The following is a 21,414-nucleotide window of genomic DNA, read 5'->3' as shown; positions in this document are numbered from 1 at the left end:
TTGCATCCAGCGCTTCATAGACGTCTTTGAGAACTTTTATCGAAGCAGTTCCAGTACTGTGCAGTTTCCTAAAACCAGACTGGAAGGGAGATAAAATCATATTTTCATCCAGATAACTTTGAAGTTGATTATTTACGAGCCTTTGAAGAACCTTAGATAAGACACAGAGTTTGGAAATTGGCCTGTAATTACTAACTGTGGAAGAATCACCAGCTTTCAGCGGGGGAGTACAGAGGCACACTTCCACATCTGTGGTAAAGCCTTCTGTTGTAGAGAAAGATTAAAAATATAAGACACTGGCTCAGCTATGATATTTGCAGCCAAGTGCAAGAAGGAAGGAGAACGATTGTGAGGACGAGTTTCTGGTGTTGGGGCTATTCAAAGCCTTACAAACCTCTTCTACTGTGACAGGTGTGAAGGAAAAGGTATCAGTAAGCAGGAACTACGAGCAGAGTTGTGTGCAAGAGGTTTACCATCAGATACTGTGCTGAACAAAGAGCAAGAAGCAACAAAGTGTTTGTTAAAGCAACATTTCAGTTTTGTGTGACACAGGAGTGGAGTCGATATATAAGTGAGGAGGAAGCTCTGAGGAGTCACAGCTGGCAGAGACACTTTATAGTTTGCCAAAACCTCCTACGGTCGTTTGGACTGTCAGTCGTTAAAGTAAAAAATAGTTACATTGGATCTTGATGATGGAGGCAGTAATCCGATTACACAGCTAATGAAAACATAGCCAATCAGCATCAGAGCCAGACTTCCTGCCCAGGCCTGGTTTCTCTCATGTAGGAGATCGGCCGGTACTGAACCAAACCAGGCCTGTCCCGACCTTTCACCCTGACCTGGCAAAAAGGGGCGTGTCTGTCCACAAAGTAGACACAACTCTCCTGTAAATGTTCCCAAACTGACATTGTCAGCCTGTTTAATACGACCCCAGTTCAAACTGATGCGGGCTCGGAGCGTGAGACTTTAGTGTTTCTCACAGCACCAACTATGCAGTGATCACTCAGGTCGTTGGCAAAAACTGCAGATGTGGAAAACTTACGCAGCATATTAGTTAAAAAAGGTCAATAAGAGCAGATTTATCTGGGTGTTTAGGATCAAGGCGTGTGAGGCTTTAAATAATTTGAGTCAGTTTTAAAAACAAGCAGCGTGCCTTAAAATCATCAGACACAGAAGAAAGCCAGTCCCAATGAAAATCATCCATCTTTTTTTTTTTTTTTTTTTTTTAAAAAAAAGAATTTTTCAGTTGCAAACGGGACAGACATAACTGTGGGATAGGACAGGGGGAAAGAATGAAAGAAAACCAAAGGGGAGAAGAGACGGTGAGAAGGGGGGGAAGAGAGAAAAAAAAAAGAAAGAAAAAAAAAACTCCTGGGTCACCTGTATGGAGAAAAAAAAACAGAGGAGACAGCAAACAACAAAGAGCAACATAATAATAGAAAAAAAAAGCACCATCACAATAAACTAGCTAGCCATAGATATCAATAATTACTAAATAATAAACGATATTGTGCAACACTCAAGATAGACAGTGCACAGTGTGCTTTGAGGCAGCAGCCAAGAAAGCTGTAGTCCGCGTCTGTGAATACCCGTGTGTACACCTGTGTGCATACCTGTGTGGATCAGCATGCTTGCATTCCAAAGGTTTCTCCATGTAAAGATCTGCTAGGGAGTGTGGGGAGCCACAGCCCTGTCCTTTATGGTATCAAGCAGGTATGGAGGAGATCAAAACTCCAGACATCCAGAGGCCCCCAGAACACAAGAGACCAAGGAAGACCCACAGAGGGGCAGCTGCGCCACTGTCCCAGTAAGAGCTGAGGAGAGTCCCAGATGAGGGCTCATTCAGCAGCCGCGGAGCAGAAGCCAGGGGGAGTTGCAGTGACGCGCCAGCGAGCTCCGCCGGCAGCCAGCTGTGCCTGAGTGACCGAGCCCCAGGCCGAGAGGCCGGGGGCACCCCACCTCCGAAATGGCCCGAGCGAGCCCCAATAAGCGGCCGCCAAGGAGTGAGCCGGTGTGTACCCGGACGCCCACCCCCAGATACAAAGAACCACCAACGCACCGACACCTGAGGGAGTCCACCACCGGCAGGGGAAGTGGTGGTGGGTGGAGATAGGCCTCCAAACCTTGGAGGGCCCGAGATGTCCCCAGAGAGGTGGCGTCTGATACCCAACCTGACATATAGACACAAACATACAGGCACACACAGACACAAACATCCATTCCCCCCCTCATGCTCTCATGTGCACTTCACACTCAACCGACGTGGAGACAGACATAAAGAGACGCTGTATACACGATCACACTCCCCAAGCGTACTCTACAAACCGGGTCTAGGTACCCCCGCCCCTGGAGGGGGCAACCGCACCCAGACCCAGGTGGTGTTACCCTTTTCCCTGCGGTGGGGAGAGGCAGACCGCCCGGACTCCGCAGCAGCAGGGAGGCCCCACACCCCAGACCGCAGCCGGACGGCCAACTCCTCCTAGCCCCCCCGCTCCAGCAGGCCGCAGAGAACGGGGGTGAGAGAAGACTCCAAACCTCCCTCCACCCGCTCATAGTAGTGTTGATGCATGTGTGTTCTAAGGTGCAATTAAAACCCAGGAGGGCATGGAGCTACCTGCCAGAGAGCAGCAGGTAAGCGCATAGTCCCTCCTGTTAGCCCTCAATGTCTACGTGTATTTAAAATTGAGAGGTGGGCAACGATGCCAGGGGTGAGGTGTACACCCTGATGGTAACTTGGACTCCGTGTATCGTGCCCACCCCCAAGATCCTATATGTATGTGTAATGAGGGTGTGAGTAATGTGAATGTCTAAGTTGTGGGATAAAATTGAGGCAGAGGCAGCCAGAAGGGGACAGAGGGGGGGTAGCCTCCTCTGCACCCTGGTGACATACCCCTACTCCAAGGCCCTGCATGTGTGGGTGGTTGTGGTGGAGTGGGAGGAGGGAGGCAGCTGGAGATGGGGAGGGAAGGAAGGGGGGGGCAGCTCCCCCGCTGACCCCAGTAGGCACTCCCATACTCCGCGACCCGCCAGGGAAAAGGGGGCCCAGGCCCATCCAGACCGGGGCCCAGCGCAGCAGCGCCCCCCGGCCCCACAGAGCCCGGGACAGTCCACCCAACCCCACCACAGAGAAAACTGCACCCACCCCACCATCCACTCGTCTTCCAGACTACATGAGACAATAGACGCCCAGGCTGAGATCTTCCTCCACCTCTCCTGTATCTCCCCCTCCTGCAGAGAGTTCCTGAGGGGAGGAAAGCTCCTGCAAGGTGTGACAATGTCCCCCACCGGTTGAAGAGCCCCCCAGGTGGCTCGACACACCGGCGGCACCCTGCGCCAGGGATGGGCCCCCATGCACCCACCCGCCCACAACCCCGGCAACACACAAACCAGGACCCAAGGCCCCGAGGCCCTGGCCTTGGGAAAATCATCCATCTGAAAGACGTCATTAAAATGCAGCTCAGATAAAAGTTGAACCAGAGACGGTGATGTGCTGGGGGAAGCAGATGGAGGCTGATAGCAGCCAACAACAGTCTGATTTCCAAACAGATCAATAGTTAAGGCCAAGATTTCAAATGGCTGAGGTGCAGATGGAGAGAACAAGACTTGAGCAGCAAGACAGACCTTCACATCAACTTCCAGACCTCCGCCTTTTCTGGGACAGTCTGAGTGCTAAATGTTAAATCCATCAGTTGCTACGTTTTTATCCAGTAAAGATTTGGAAAGTCTCAGAAACAACAATGATACCAGCACCGCTTGAACAGGCCCAGATTCCAATCATATCCATGTTAGGAAGCACACGACGTGATGCACGTGTAACCCAGACAGTTTTTAACATCTGCTGGTGTTTCACAGGGTTAGGTTGGATACCAGACAATAATAAAAGCATCGTTATTAGACTCTAGAGCTCGTTTATAGCTGACACCACATGTAGAGTTTAAGTTCACACAAAGACGATGACATTTTTCTAAAACCAGCAAACAATAAACAAGAAATGCAACAAGAGTTTCAGAAGAAGCTGTTTTACAGAGAAATGATTCCCTGAAGACAAAATTATTATTATCATCTTTATTTCTCCAGGTGAAAATTTAAATGAGATTAAAAATGTTGTTTTCAAGAGAGACCTGGCATCATGGCAGAAAGAGTCAGAAATACATCATAATTCAAACAAATACAAAATAGGAAAAACATCCTACATAAACTTCATAAAGTTTCATTAACAGACTTTGAACAATGGACTTCAAACTTCCCCCCAAAACAACAGAAACACATTTGAAGTTAATGAATGACATTTATCCCTCTAAAGAAGGACTTAGACTACGATTTAATATGAATGAGAACATGTTCATAAATGGATGCAACCAAAGATTTCATCAATCCCTGATTTAGAGACAACAGAACATTTGGTTTGATTTCACAAGATAAGAATGACGACTGAGTTGGAAGATTGTTTTATGTTTAGTCAAATCTTTCCTACATAAAGTCGGATTACAAAATCATCCCCTAAGTTTGTTGTTTTATTCAAGGAATTGAAATTATAGAGAAAATCTGTGAAATGACTTAAAGAAAACAAACCACAAAAACTCTATGATACTCTAAACCCCCTGGTTTAGGTCGGCAAAACTTTGCTAGACCCGCCCCTGCACAGTTACCAGCTGTCAGCTACTTAGAAAAGGATCCTGGTGTTATTAGTCTCTCAGAAACAGTTCATAACTTCCCATCAACTCATTCATGTCACCTGAAAGGTAAACCTGTTTCTCCATCACCTGTTCAGCTCTGATGATTCAGTAAGGACATCTCCTGGTTTCATCTTCATGTTTCCCTCTCACCACATATACAAACCGACATCCTGACCAGCAGCTTTATAGCTGTGGCTCCAGCAAACATCAGCTGATACTAGAAATTAATGTTAAATAAATTCCAACAACAGCTGATCAAGCTTAAACGTGCTGCTGTTGTTTAGCGTGACATCCGCTGGTTTCCTCTTTCTGGCGCAAAGTGGATGATAAAAAAACAAGAGAGAAAAGCCGATCAGCTGATCATTGATCAGTTTCATGATTGAAGTAGCAACAGGAGAGGGAGGGGAGAGAATGACAGTGTAAAAACACAGAATAAATCCAGCTTTGTGTATTTGGGACAAACTGTGTTCCTTCTCAGCTCAACACGAAACGCGTAATATTTTCTCTGAATACGAGACGATTTTGTTTTTTACAGGACGGTTGGAAACTCTACTAAAATAAAGTTCACTATCAGTAACATCATAGCACCACCCAGCTGTATAGAAACTCCGTCATGTTAGCTAGTACGCAGTACAAGTTATTGTAACTGACTGTAAAAAGTCAGCACAAGGAAAATAAACTCCACCTAAACTTGGTGAGATCAAATATATTTTCCTTTGGCTTTGTTTTCTTCCCATTTGTGGCTTTAATGTAGTGTTACATCCTGTTTGTTTGCTTCCATCTGTATACATGTCCAGATTCACTGTTATGTTTCTATTCTTACATTGCTGTGTGATCACTGTTCCCTCTGCTGACTGATGTGACCTTTTGTATCTCACACTGATACTTGTCATATTTGTATCTGCGCCTAAAAGATAAAAAGTTTTCCATGCTAAAACACAGCTCCACCTCCTGCAGTTCCCCCTCTGAACCACTAGATGTCTCTGTTATCTAAATGAAGACGTGCAGCACAGCAACCACAGCAGCGCTCAGATCACACGTGTCCTGTTATTATGTATAAAAGCATGAAACAGGTGAGACAGGTGGGATCAATATTAATGTTGTGGAAATATATGAAAAAGCAACAGAAGAGTGAAAACATTTCGTGTTTCTAGAAAGATCTTTCAGCTCACAGCTGCTCACAGACTGTATTTACAAGTGACAAACTGCAACTCTACAGTACATCTACAGTATATATCAAATATATTCTGTATTCAAATCTATTGAGTGATGTTTGAAAGTCTTTCCAGGTGAGTTTGATCCAGGAGGGTCTGAAGCCAGAGTCAGACAGAGACTGTGCAGAGACTGTAGAAGGACAGAGCAGCAGCAGAGCAGTCCAGATACACTGATGATCCTCTGTCAGATCCAGAGGGACACACAGGGATGATGCTGGACTCTACATTGTGTCTGACAGTGGAGCTGTTCTCAGAGCAGTTCACTCTGCAGCACTGACAGTCATCTGCACTTCTTCTCATTCCTCTGTCAGTCACTGCTGGATGAAGCTCTCCTCTCCACCTCCCAGTAACATGGCCCAGTCAGAGCGTCTCTACACACAAGCTGCTGCTGCTTCAACCTCTCTGGATCATCAGGACACAGCTCCTCCTCTCTCAGCACACACACCGTCCTGTTTACCATCATCACCACCTGCAGAGAGAAGAAGGAAGAGCAGAGGAGATAAACGAGTGTTTCCAGAGACTCTTCATCAGCTGTCAGTCAGTGATGCAGCACATCCAGTATAAAGAGCAGCAGGGACTTCAGTGCTGGGACTGTACTAGGACTCATTGTTGCTTCACTTTTTCTAATCTTTGGATTTTTATTGAAGTTGATGAAGATGTTTTTCCCTCCTAGTTTGAGTTTGGACTTTCATTCATTAGAAGAACCTTGGTGTGTCCACTCTGAGCTCTGTAGGAACCCCAACAACAAGCCCAACAATCCAGATGGACGGTTCCAGCTGTTAACTGGAGGAATTCCATCCAAACATCTGCTCTCACTAAATTCTTCCTCACCTACAGACTGTGTTCTTCACTGCTTTAAACTTGGAAATGAATGCAGTCATTGGTCTGCGTGCTGCTTTGTTCAGAGAGCTGATTGGCTGTTGACAGCGTTTGATCAGAGCATGTCAGCTGTTACTATGGTGACCATAAAGGTCAGAAACAGGAAGTGTTTGTGTCCAATCCTGAAGCCTGTCACCATTCTCCTCTCACAGCTTCACTGAGAAGCTGCAGCTTTACAGGAAACACTGGATCTTTGTTTCATACTGACTGTGTTTAGTACAATACTGCTGACAGCACCACCCACTCACTCCATCACTCTACTTACACCAGAGTCTCCAGTCTGTAGTCTGGACTCTGCTGAAGATCAGACAGCTGCTTCACATCTGGATCATTCAGCTTGTAGTTCCAGCTCAGGTGCAGCTGTCTCAGATGGGAGGGGTTGGACTTCAGTGCTGCTGCCAGATAATCACAGCTGATCTCTGACAAACCACAGCCCCTCAATCTGTATAAAGAATGAAAGATGTAAGTTTATTAGACAAAGTGTGAGCTTGAAATCATTCAGTGTTTCATCATCTGTTCAGAGCTGAAGAAGGTTCAGAATGTAGAAGTTTAGAAAATGGAAACTCCAAACAGCTGAAGCCAACAGGAAGCAGCTTCAAACAGGAAACTGTGTAGAGTTTCAGACTATATGTCCTGATGCAGCCAGTTGGATTTTGGAGATTTGAATCTCTGTTCTGTGACTAAGTCCTTGAATCATTTCTTCCAGTTGGTCCAACAAGACAGACTAAGTGTTGGACATGTGTTGTGGCTCCATTAGGGGAGCTTCTAAATGTGATGTGATGGCCCCTCTGGGTCAGATGTAAGCCATAGGTGTCAAACTCTGGCCAGCGGGACAAATTTGGTCCACACCCTAATCACATTTGGCCGGCGAAGCCATAAAAAATTACTATTTTTGTCTCCTGACCGTGGCTCAGGAGGTTGGAAATCGAATCTGTAACCGGAAGGCCGCCGGTTCGATCCCCGGGCTCTCTGTCCTGGTCGTTGTGTCCTTGGGCAAGACACTTTACCCTACCGCCTACTGGTGTTGGCCAGAGGGGCCGATGGCGCGATATGGCAGCCTGGCTTCTGTCAGTCTGCCCCAGGGCAGCTGTGGCTACAACCGTAGCTGCCTCCACCAGTGAGTGAATGAATAGTGGTATTATAAAGCCCTTTGGGTGCTTTGTAAAGCGCTATATAAATCCATTATTACTATTAGAGCTGACCTGCCAGTTTTATACAGTGCCTGTACTGCTAATACTACAATTCCCAGAATGCTCTGTTGGTGTTTTGGCGCGTCAGTCATGACAGGACCCATTAGCACCCTCTCCTTTGTTGACCATAGTCATAGCAACCATGCAAATACTGCCATGCTACCTCTCCCAAAATGGAAAAAAAGAAATGCAGAAAACAGGAGCTTTCTGGACAGGTGGGAGAATATGATGAAAATTTAATAAATGATAAAATTTAATTCAGAAGGCTGCAAATACATTTTTTATTTGAGAAATGAATTCCACTGATGTGTTATTTAATGTGTGTAATATTAAGTTATATATATGGTTATATAAGTTATATATATTGTTTAGTATTAAGCTTTGCTTGTTCCATATTCAGTTTTTCAGCAAAACTTGTTTGAGTCCATAAGAAAAGAGTCCTTGTTATATTTGGAGGAAGATTTTTTTTCAATGAATATTAATGTTAGCCAGCGACTTTGATCCAGTTTTGAATTTTGGCCCACTGTGTATTTGAGTTTGACACCCCTGATGTAAGCTTTCTAATACAGCTTTGATATTCACAGTCTGCTTCATGAAACTCATTCTAACCCTGAATGTCAGAGTGTTCCTCCTTCTCTTTCCCATCATTCATGCTGGCAGTGGAGGTGATTTGGATGTTGGACTGTGTTTTGATGATGTGTGTATGTTTGTGTTGGACTGCTGTCTGTAAAGCAAACGCACATTTTGCTTTGGATTTCAGTGTCAGACAGACTTTAAGGTGGAATGAAGAGTTGGAGAGTTTCACAGTGAATTATCCAGTGGAGAATTTTTCTTCTTCTTTGAAGGTTTGAAATGTGAACATTGTTCTGCTACAGTCAATGGACTAAACCAGAGAAGAAGAAAACAGACTTTACCATGAAGATCCTCAGTGTGGATCAGTATAATATCAGTCTGATGTCTGCAGTTTAGTGTCAGCACAACTTTCACATCATATTCATCTCAGCACAACTAAAACATGCTGACTGACCTCAGAGTTTCAAGTCCACATCCTGGACTCTCCAGGAAACCACACAGATGCTTCACTCCTGAATCCTGCAGCTTGTTGTTGAAGCTCAGGTGCAGCTGTCTCAGATGGGAGGGGTTGGACTTCAGTGCTGCTGCCAGATAATCACAGCTGATCTCTGACAAACCACAGTAACTCAATCTGTATAAAGAATGAAAGATGTAATTTTATTAGACAAAGTGTGAGCTTGAAATCATTCAGTGTTTCATCATCTGTTCAGAGCTGAAGAAGGTTCAGAATGTAGAAGTTTAGAAAATGGAAACTCCAAACAGCTGAAGCCAACAGGAAGCAGCTTCAAACAAACACAACAAGAGAAAAAACTCTGAATGTTTCACATTAAAGTCGTACATTTATCATAAAAACAGGACAAAGACTTGAAAAAGTCGTGTTTTTCCTTCCAGGAACCACAAGGCTTCACTTTTAAAGGTGAAGTGTGAAAGAAATGGACATATTTGAAGTCCAACACCTTTTTCCAGTCACATTATTAAAGCAGACAAACTACAAGCTCATTTTCATTCCAACAAGTCATCTTCTGACCTGGACTAACAACACTGGTCTCTATGTGCAGCTGGCTGTGAGACCAGTGCTCAGGGAGCGTCTACAAAGTGCAACACTGAAAGAACATCACACACTCATTTGCTTCCAGCACTTTCACACAAACATCTACTGTCATTATTGTCACCAAACTCTGTGGATCCTTTATTGCAAATTCAAATGGGATCAAATGGTCAGACAAAAGAGGGTTATGAGGAAATATGATGAAATGTTGTGTATTAGCAGCAAGTTATTGAATCATTTTCCTCAGAAACCAAACAAAATGATTGACAAACATGTTTTTACAAACTCAGTGTTGGACTTGGATCAGCAGGATAAGCTGATGTTTAAAGGCATTTGAGTCTCGCTGTATGAGAGTCCAGTTATTACTCAATATTTATGGATGATGTTCTTTCAGTGTTGCACTTTGTAGACGCTCCCTGAGCCTCACAGCCAGCTGCACATGGACCAGCTGACATTACCCAGCATTAGAGGCGGGTGTAAAAAATGGATTTTCCTCTTTAAATGGTTTTAATTTGAATAAAGCGATGTTGATTCATTCAATCCTGAATCGATTTTTAATATAAATGTATTTTGCCAGAATCTCAGGTTAAAGCTCCCAAAAGTATTTCAACAACAAGCAAACAGATAAAACAGTAAATGAGAGCAGCTAAACACACAAAGATGGAAACACAGAGCGTGGATCGTTCACTCGACGGCACGTACACGGACACGCCGTCGGGGCTGAAAGTGGACAGCTCACAGATCCTGAAGCTGCAGGTTTCATCTGTCTCCAACCAAAACTGAGTGAACCAGCAGCAGAAGAAGATTCAAACTACGCTTTACGTTTGATGAACATCGTCATGAATTCTCTCTGACTTTGACGTTTACTTCCTGCACAGCTCTCTCTCTCTCAGTGTACTTCAAGAACAGTTTACCTTCAAAAATCTATTTCCTGCATTATTCACTGCTTATTACGCACCAGTCTGCTGTTGTGTTCACTGCTGTCGGCCTCCGAAAACAAAGCCTCATTTCTGCTGTTCAATACTGAAGAAATTTAAACCTTTTAAAATGATGACAGATTACAAACTCTCAGCTGTGTCTGTAATCAAACCTCTGTAACTTTGCTTCCCTTCAGCAGCATCAGCTCATGTTCACATGTTGATTCATGGTTTGCTTCAGTTTTTGATGGACTGCAGAATATTTTGAAGGTTATCTGCTATAAAAAGCCAGAACAGGAAAATCTGCTTCATGTGTTTCTGTTTGATCCTCAGTGACTTTGACACAAAGGCCTCTGCTGTGATGATCACACCTCTGATCAAGTCTCACAGTGTCAGCTTTGTTTTTATACATATGGATATGTGCTGATAAATGATCAGAATTATAATATTTCCCACTGTCTGCTGTGTGCCGTGACCTTTGACCTGCTAAAGACAGTCAGCTGTGGATTATTCATTGTTGTGTCTGATACTTAGAACTGTGAGGAAGAACACTACACAGTTAATCAGGGTCCCCTCTCTCTGAATCAGGAAAGGTGGGCAGGCCGTGTGTGGGCCGCGGGCCATACGTTGAGTCTCACTGTTGGAAATGTGAACATTGTTCTGCTGCAGTCAATGGACTAAACCAGAGAAGAAGAAAACAGACTTTACCATGAAGATCCTCAGTGTGGATCAGTATAATATCAGCCTGATGTCTGCAGTTTAGTGTCAGCACAACTTTCACATCATATTCATCTCAGCACAACTAAAACATGCTGACTGACCTCAGAGTTTCAAGTCCACATCCTGGACTCTCCAGGAAACCACACAGATGCTTCACTCCTGAATCCTGCAGCTTGTTGTTGTTAATTGAAGACCAGTAGTCATTACTCAGGTCCAGCTGTCTCAGATGGGAGGGGTTGGACTTCAGTGCTGCTGCCAGATAATCACAGCTGATCTCTGACAAACCACAGTCCATCAATCTGTATAAAGAATGAAAGATGTAAGTTTATTAGACAAAGTGTGAGCTTGAAATCATTCAGTGTTTCATCATCTGTTCAGAGCTGAAGAAGGTTCAGAATGTAGAAGTTTAGAAAATGGAAACTCCAAACAGCTGAAGCCAACAGGAAGCAGCTTCAAACAAACACAACAAGAGAAAAAACTCTGAATGTTTCACATTAAAGTCGTACATTTCTCATAAAAACAGGACAAAGACTTGAAAAAGTCGTGTTTTTCCTTCCAGGAACCACAAGGCTTCACTTTTAAAGGTGAAGTGTGAAAGAAATGGACATGTTTGAAGTCCAACACCTTTTTCCAGTCACATTATTAAAGCAGACAAACTACAAGCTCATTTTCATTCCAACAAGTCATCTTCTGACCTGGACTAACAACACCGGTCTCTATGTGCAGCTGGCTGTGAGACCAGTGCTCAGGGAGCGTCTACAAAGTGCAACACTGAAAGAACATCACACACTCATTTGCTTCCATCATCCAACCTGAAGAGGAAACAGAGACGCCTCCCCTTCAAAGTAAAAGCTGCTCCTTTTGGACACAGTATCAAAGAAAGTCTACAGTATAACATAGAAAAGACAGAACAAAGTTTCGGTTGTTTTTAAATTGTGCAGAAATGAAACTACACTAAGCTCAATTATGTGACAGACATTTCATCCCATGTCAGTTTGGCCTCATCCTGGGCCGGATTATCCAGCACACACTCTGACCACAGGCCCAGGGGCCACGCACAGCTGGGCTCCATCCAAGAGACAGGAAACAAACCAACACAATAATAAAAAGCACCATGTGATCTTCTTACATCTTCAAGACAAACATAGTAAAAACATGAGCATATTTGTTTCCTGATAAAATGATGTGACAGGTAGAACAGAGTAAAGTGGTGGTGTTACAGCCTTTCTCCCCTCTGCTGCCGAGGCTGTTAGTCTCTCCCAAACTCAGCTACAGGACTTCCAAATGAATGAAAGCAGCAGAAGTGGCTTTACAAATGAAAGAGGAAGAGGAGAAGAAGAGGAGAGGGAGGCCACCCTGACCATCACTCCAGCTGAAAACATCACACTTCCATTAAAGTTGGTGAGAAAATGTTGAGCAGGATGAGCTGCTGGCTAATCTGGAGGCTGTAGCAGCAGCTCACAGTCACAGTGGATTTCCACTCATGAAAAAGCTCTGGCTGCTTCATTTCTCATCTCATATCAGAGACTTTAATGCTTCACTGAAGCTGTACTGTGATGCTTCCATATTCCAGTGAGGCCTCCATAATGATTTCAGCTGTTCTGTACACACACTGTGTGCCCTGTATGGCTCAAAGTCTCTGCAGCCTGTTTTTATCTGCTATCATCAGATCTTCATCATCCTCATTCACATCCCTCACACACTCTACAGCCTCATCAGCACTGACTTCATCTTCACTGACTGATGGAGCACAACATGAACCTGTGGAGGCTGAAACACTGTCCTGTCAAACATCTCCCCGTCACCACTCCACTTCTGTCAGCCTTTAAATGAACCCTGCTCAAGTCTGTCACTTCTGTTTGGAGCCAAAAGGAAAAACTGTTGTTCAGTCGTTTGGAAAGACAACATTTCTGAAAGCACTCAAACTTCTTCACATTTGTCTTCAGACACATCCTGAACATTTAGGAACTAAAGAAAGGTTCAAACATCAATCAAAGACCTGAAATATAGAAAAACTACAACAGCCGCAGTCAGTGAACTCACCTCAGAGTCTCCAGTCGACAGTTTGGACTCTCCAGTCCAGCACACAGAAGCTTCACTGCTGAATCCTGGAGCTTGTAGTTTCTACTCATGTCCAGCTCTGTCAGATGGGAGGGGTTGGACTTCAGAGCTGAGGCCACAACTTCACAGTGAGACTCTGAGAGTCCACACTGAGTCAGTCTGTGATGATAGAAAATATAAAATGTGTTATTATAAATGCAGAAAATCTGCATTATAAACACAGACTGAATGTATATGAAGACAAAACAGAGTGAGGTCATAATCTGATGAATCTGCTCTTCACATCTGTGCTTCAGCTCCTCTTACTGTGTTTGACATGACACAACGATTGAGTCTCTCTCAGACCTGCAGACTTTTAATGAGAATCTTTGTTTGGCTTTAATCTGCAGAAGAAGGAGGAAGATGGTGTCACATTTAGGCTTCCATAATGTCCACAGTCTGTCACTGAGATCTGATCCAGAGTCAGAGTGAAGACACACATTTGGACTGTTTCCTGTTTTGACTCCAGAACATTTTGAATGAGTTCAGCTCAGTGAAGAGTTCCAGCTGGAAAGATGATCTCTGTTTGCTACCTGCTGTCAGGTACGACTGTTCACGTCCACATGCAGGAAAAACCTGCTGACTGTTACCAAACAGAGCAGAAATCTCATCACTGGACAATAATGATGAATGAACTCGGAACTGCTGATATCAGATCTGATTTCAGGGGAACTAAACACAGAAATGATTGGCTCATTTGAGCTTTCTGAGCCATTATCTGCTGGTGTGTCGCTAGTTGGCAGAAAATGATTTGTATTCCTGTTCAGGGCTTCAGTGTTTATGAGTCCAGATCCAGGTGACAGCAAGTCAAAATGATGTTACCTGTCTGTGTCCAGCAGCAGCCTGTATTCACTTTGAATATTGTTATAACCTGACATGGATCAGTTTGTCTTTGATTGGTTTGTAAATGTCACTGTTTCCATTGGACCTGAGTGACGTACAAAGACAGAGAGGGAGAGAAAGGAGAGAGAGGATGGAGACAGCAAAGAGAGAGCAAACACAAACAGGTGAGAGTGGACAGGTGACCAAGGTCAGCAACCAATCAGAGAGCTTCTGTTTGACCCACAGTCACTGATGATGACTGCACATAACCAAGCAGTGTGTTACTCTGATATCAAATATGGATCCTGTTCTTATAATAATGATCATCAGATGATATTATTGTGTTATTTTGTAGCTGAATACGATGTTTGTGTGATTATCAGTGAAAGAAGCAGTGAGGAGGATGGAGAGAGAGAGAGGACAGAGGGTGAAGTTAGAAATACTAAAAGGATTTTTCATGGATTTCATGGATGATTTGAGTGATTTCCAGCAGGACACTTAAACATGTCAGTGGACGTCCTAAAGAACATATTCACTGATATGAAACGTGCCATTGAACAGGATTAATATCAGTGGAAACATGGTGGAAACAGCTGTGACTGCATGGATGTGACACACTTCAAATCTGTTCTCCACTCTTGGATTTGGGATCCATGGAGCTGCTGCTGAGTCTGTACAATAAAGGAATGGTGTGGAAGGTTGCAGCGTACGGACACAAACACTTTGTGGTTACAAGCTGATTTTATTTTCAACATTAAACTACTAACCTACACTGATCAATGATGTTAATGATCACATCTGGACTCACCCAGCCTTTCTGCAGTTCCTCACAGCTGGAATCAGTCTCTGTCGTCCCTGCCATGATGTGTTGTACTTCTGCAGGTCCAACTCATCCAGAACCTCCTCTGACATCTGCAGCATGAAGGCCAGAGCTGAGCACTGGATCTCAGAGAGTTTCTTCTCTGATCTGTTCTCTGACTTCAGGAACTCTTGGATCTCCTGATGTACTGAGAGGTCGTTCATCTCCATCAGACAGTGGAAGATGTTGATGCTTCTGTCAGGAGAGATTTTATCACTGTTCATCTTCTTCAGGTTGTTGATGACTCTCTGGATGGTTCCTGGACTGATCTCTGTCTGACCCAGCAGACCTACTAAGAGTCTCTGGTTGGACTCCAGACAGAGGCCATGAAGGAAGCGAACAAACAGGTCCAGGTGGCCATTTTTACTCTGGAGGGATTTCTCCATGGCTCTCCTCAGAAATACATCAAGTGATTGGAGATCTTTGTTATCAAAAAGACTGGAAATCATCTTGATTAAAGATTCTGATTTTAGAAACATCTTCAGCACCTCTGTCTTCCTGCTGGTGTGACAGTGGAACATGTAGACAGCAGCCAGAAACTCCTGAATGCTCAGATGAACAAAGCAGTAGACTGGTTTCTGGAAGATCACACACTCTCTTTTGAAGATCTCTCTACAAACTCCTGAGTACACCGAGGCCTCTGTCACATCCAGACCACACTGCTCCAGGTCTTCTTGGTAGAACATGATGTTTCCTTTCTCCAGATGTTCAAACGCCAGCCTCCCCAGCTTCAGAAGAACTTCCCTGTCAGCCTTCGTCAGCTCCTGTGGACTCGTCTCACGTCCCTCATGGTACTTGTTCTTCTTCCTCTTTGTCTGAACCAGCAGGAAGTGTGAGTACATGTCAGTCAGGGTCTTGGGCAGCTCTCCTCTCTGCTCTGTAGTCAACATGTGCTCCAGAACTGTAGCAGTGATCCAGCAGAAGACTGGGATACTACACATGATGTGGAGGCTCCTGGATGTCTTCATGTGGGAGATGATTCTGCTGGACAGCTCTTCATCACTGAATCTCCTCCTGAAGTACTCCTCCTTCTGGGCGTCAGTGAAGCCTCGTACTTCTGTTAGCCTGTCAACACATGTAGGAGGGATCTGATTGGCTGCTGCGGGTCGGGAAGTTATCCAGACAAGAGCCAAGGGAAGCAGATTCCCCTGGATGAGGTTTGTCAGCAGCTGGCTGACTGATGACTTCTGTGTGACATCAGACAGCAGCTTCCTGTTGGTGAAATCCAATGAAAGTCTGCTTTCATCCAGGCCGTCAAAGATGAACAAAAGCTGAGAGACAGCCAGCTTCTGTGCTGTGACCTTCTGTAATGTTGGATGGAAAACATGGAGCAGCTCCAGAAGACTGTACTGCTCATCTCTGATCAGGTTCAGCTCCCTGAATGAAAGCAGAACCACCACACTGACATGTTGGTTCTCCAAGCCCTCTGCCCAGTCCAGAGTGAACTTCTGCACTGACAAGGTTTTTCCAACACCAGCCACGCCGTTGGTCAGAACCACTCTGATGGGTCTCTGTTGGTCAGGTAAGGCTTTAAAGATGTCCTGGCACCTGATTGGAGCCTCATGGAGGGCGTCCATCTTGTAAGCTGTCTCCAGCTGTCTCGCCTCATGTTGGGTATGAACCTCTTCACTCTGTCCCTCTGTGATGTAGAGCTCAGTGTAGATCCTGTTGAGGAGGGTTCTACTTCCTGTTTCATCACTTCCTTCAGTCACACGTTCACATCTCCTCCTCAGACTGATCTTATGTTCATCTAAAACCTCCTGCAGACCAACATCTGCTGAAAGAAAGAAAAACAATGAGACTAAAGAGAAAGAAAACTCTTCAATGTCTGAACAACACAAGAAGTCCAGTTTTCAGAAATGAGTCCATCAGCAGACAGATGTTCAGTCTTACTTTGTACACAGCTGCTCTGACTGGCTGTCTGCAGTCCAGCTCTGCTTCTGGATCTTTCTCCACACTGTGCAGAAGCTCTGATGGTGACACAGAAAAGTCAAAGTGGAGATACTTCTGTCCACCTTTGATTAGACTCATTATAAAAAGGAAAACAAAGTTTGAACACAGTCACGTTTCCAGTTCACTGACTTACATTTATTCCATGGACACTCACTCTAACCTGAAGCACAGCTACAACCCAACATTGTTGAGGCCTCATCTCCTCCTTTCCTGACTGTAGAGGTTAAATATGCAACAACCAACAAATAAAAAAAATTGGTTCATTTCAAAGAAATTCACACGGTGACCAAGTAAAGTAACCGTAGTAAAGGAGACAACATCCCGTTGATGGTGGGATTATTTGAAAGATCACCAAATGCAGTTGAACCACCCGTGGATCCATGTTTGACCATTCTACCACTCTGAGCTCTGCTTTTTAATCATTTTATTATTATCATCATTCATTTATTCATTCTTTGGAGGGGGGCTATTTCCTAATGCCGCCCTAATAAGCTGATGTTCAAGGGGAAATATAACAGAAACTCTTTCAGTGTTATTCATTAATAAATTAACAGATAAACTGTGAAGAAGAAAAAACTGAGATTTAAAGGAGAGAGTGAGAAACTTGATCATCCATCCGCATAATACATGTTTATCAGTATCTGCTGTGACCATACTGCAGTAATAACTACAAGTCTACATTTCTGTGACTGTTGATCAATCACAGCAGGAATCTGAGCTCATCTCTGCACACAGAGCAGCTTCAGCTCTGGGATAAACTGCTCGCTTCACGTCCTTCTCAGCTCACAGACACTCATCCTGATATTTTCCTTTAACATTTGATGGTATAATTCATCTGAGTTTACACTTAATCTGCATGAATACAGAAAAACAGACCCAAACACCATAAACCATCAGTTTCACCATGTAGAATATATTGTTGTTTCCTTGCTTTTAATTCAGAGAAAAACTCTGATTTTGATTTTCTCTGTTCTCTTTGCCACAGCCCATCCCAGCAGAAGCTGAAGCAGCTGACTGTCACAACTAGGGCTGCCACAAACGATTATTTTGATAGTCGACTAGTCACCGATTATTTATGCGATTAGTCGACTAATCAGATCATCATCCACTGGACGTAAAACTACAGCTTATTGCACCAGCAGCATCTGCTCTTATATAACTATCATTAGCTTACAGCTTTAAGCTTTTAAGGTGCTAACTAAAAATAAAGACAAGATGATAGTTTATTCAATTTTAATGAAATTTGCAGATTGTTTCGGTCAAGTTTAATAAACTCCTTGCTATCTAAAATATAACAGGACACCGGAGTATATTCTCCAGCATCTCACACTTCTGATAATCAGCTGTCTGCTTGACTTATTCAGCTGTGTAAAAACTATAACTTTAATCTCAGACAAACCGATTTACTCAGGAACAAATAAAATACTAAAAAATAAAAAAAAAAGCCAAACAACAACATTTTTAATTTATCTAAGTGACTCATATATATTTAACCTGAGTAGCGAAAGACGGCGGTGGGTTTGAAAACAATTTGCCGGGAGTCCGGTGTTCTCACGGTGCTAGTGACCTAGCCCCCGGCTAGCTATCGAGCTAGTGGGTAACAGACTTCTCCGAAAACGTCGGAGCGCTTTTGAAAATATGTGGTGTCCTGATAAACTGAGCCGATATTTGAGGTTTACACAGCTACATTCTCGCCTGAAAATATGTTAAACGTTTATTTTGTCACCCAGAAAGAATAATAAGAGTAATATTAAAACTAACTAGCTGCCGCCATTGTTGGAAACTAAGCTGGGCTGCGCTATGAATTCTGGGACACAGCTGCTTCTTCTTCTTCTTCTTCGGGGTTTAACGGCAGCTGGCATCCTTGTACATGCAGTGCTGCCATCTTCTGTTTCAGTCCGTTATTACACTCTTAAATCCTGCTACTTATTCCTGCGGCTTTTGTGATCTTACAAAGCTTCAAACGACGCGTCGACTATTAAATCAGTCGTCGACGATTTTGATAGTCGACGTAATCGTGACTAGTCGACAAATCGTGGCAGCCCTAGTCACAACACTGAATAACACTTTAGGAGGAACGTCTTGATGCATTCTCAATCATCCAGGAAAGTAAATCTCCAAAAGTTGATTCTGTTCATCGGGACGTAGCCTAAATGTGGTTATCCCAGCTGGACTTTTGTCAAAGCTGAAAAGGCACCTAAAGAAAGCTCCAGCCGATCCAGGTGAGAAGGACAACTGCTGCCTAAGAGAAAACCTGTAGTGATCCCGTACGTGTCAGGATTGTCGGAGCAGTTGAGACGCATTTTTTCTAAACACCGAGTCTCTGTGGCTTTTAAACCCCAAAACACACTGCGCCAAAAACTGGTCCACCCCAAGGATCGGGTCCCCCGACACAAACAGAGTAACATAGTGTACGCTGTTAAGTGCAGGAGGATTGGCAGGATTTATACATCGAGGAAACCAAACAACCTCTGGCTACAACACAGAAGAGCCACCTCGTCAGGCCAGGACTCTGCAGTCTATTTACACCTACACCTACGCCATTTACATGAAAAGGGAAAGACCATCTCTGAATGGAGGAGGGGGCCTAAGGGTACATCTGTCACCATCTTACAATGCTGTGATTGCAGCGATTCCCCAACTCTCTTTGAATGGTGCTATTGGACACTGATCAGTGGTTGTTGATCAATGGTCATGAGAATTAACATAATTAAGATTAAGGAACTGACCTCCCAGCACTTTGTTCCTTCAGTGGGCTGGTTTCAGTCATTATGCAAATGTCCTGTTTATAAGATTGAAACCTGCAGTCAGCTGAGACTGAAGGAGTCACCTGGATGAGAGACAAAATGTTTCTCCCACAAAACGCTACGAACAGATGAACAGAATCAACTTTTGGAAAAATTTGAATCAGTATTTCAGCTTTAAGAGGGTATTTTAACACAAACATCAGTCCTTCTACTTCAGTATGTTTGCCTCTTTGTTTACGCCTAAATTAACTTTACTGTTAATGAGTTTTCATGTTTCTGTAATCCACCAGTGTGCTCATGCTTTTTTAAGTGAAAAGAGATTTTTGATGATCAAATATAATTATGTTTGTTATTTGTGGATTTTAAATGTCCTTGACAGAGACAGATGATGATCATCATCCTGCACTGTGCTCTCAGGTTTGGTCGAGCTAGCACAAAGAATGGCTATGTTGAACTTCCTCCTGGGATCTACACTAAGAAGTGAGTCCAACATTAGCAGGGTCTCTTTCCTTTATCTGGATTCACTTTAGCATTCACAGTCACGTGAAGCTTGTTATTAACTCGATAAGTCAACCCAAGGTTTCAGCTGAGCGCTCACATGAAACACATGGTGTTGGCAGCATCTGATCAATCATATTCATGGAGACGTGTATCAGCAACAGAGCAGCTGAGTTTGCAGAAGGAAGTCAAACTAAACCACAGGAACAATATGAGGAGATTACACACATAATAAAATACTAGCAGTAACACAGCTGCTGCAGACAAATCAGTCGTGTGATCGTGTGTGAGAGGAGAGGACTGTAAAGGAGTTTGGTGTTAAAAGCTCTGTATGAATGTGGGAGACTTTGAAGGGCTTTAAAAAGGCCAATATAAAATAAAAGGCAGCAAAATTGCTGAGTGTGAAAGTCACCAGACTTATCAGACCTCTGTGATTAAGACCTGTAAGAACACCTATTTGTACTTGTTGGCATTATATCAAACACACACGTATATTAAGCCTTTGTTTGAACTCTGGTTGAATTTGTTACTTTCAGACTGTGAAACATCACAGAGGCTGCAGCTGCAGATCTTTTATTCACCTGGAAATTTACTTTAAATGTTAGATGGAAAATGTATTGCTCAGTTTAACCATAGTAAGAACAAGAATCCATAAACCTTCATAAAGACAAACATCTCCCAGAACATTGAGCTGCTGAAGTGTCACTGAAGGGAAAAACTATTTGTCCTCCTCCATCCAGCAACACCTGAAACACCTGAGTGGAAGCTCCTCCCTACACTGTGTTTGAAGCAAAGCACAAAGGAGACACCTGCTGGAGCAGCTGGAGTCCTACAGACACTCAGCCTCTTCACTACACAAACACCTCCTACAACATCCACTCTTTCCACTCTGACTGCTGTGTTTGTGGAAACACTTCAACACACACCGCTTCACATACCAACATAGAAATGTGTGTGAAAAAGAGCTGAGCTGATATTAAACATGAGGATTTATTCAGAAATACAGAGTCAGGAACAACATCTAGACACATATTACCTCTCAGCAGCAGAAGAACAGGCTTTAAAGTCTATATCAATACCCTTCGAGTCGTTGCTCTTTAAGGAAACACAGCTGGGTTCAGGTCCAGGAGATTCTGGCCTCTTATTGATCCTAAAAGAAAAACAATAAATGTAACAGCTTCATGAGACAGGAAGGAAAAACTGGAAATATTAAATTAA

The 21,414-nt window shown here is 43.6% G+C and overlaps 1 protein-coding gene across 1 annotated transcript in view; it reads right to left on the bottom strand.

Moving 5' to 3' along the window:
- LOC308403419 (NACHT, LRR and PYD domains-containing protein 12-like) overlaps positions 1-21,414 on the bottom strand; it is a 420,441-nt gene that overhangs the window by 245,657 nt on the left and 153,370 nt on the right. The window contains exons 8-9 of the mRNA XM_080892815.1: positions 11,319-11,516; positions 8,987-9,163 (exon numbers count right to left, since the gene is read on the bottom strand). Coding sequence (XP_080748941.1) covers positions 8,987-9,163; positions 11,319-11,516 — 375 coding nt within the window. The remainder of the gene's footprint in view (positions 1-8,986; positions 9,164-11,318; positions 11,517-21,414) is intronic.

Source organism: Rhamphochromis sp. 'chilingali' (genome assembly GCF_963969265.1).
Source record: "Rhamphochromis sp. 'chilingali' genome assembly, chromosome: 1".
In the NCBI taxonomy this organism is placed as follows: Eukaryota; Metazoa; Chordata; class Actinopteri; order Cichliformes; family Cichlidae; genus Rhamphochromis; species Rhamphochromis sp. 'chilingali'.
This window is presented reverse-complemented; position numbering and strand designations above follow the sequence as displayed.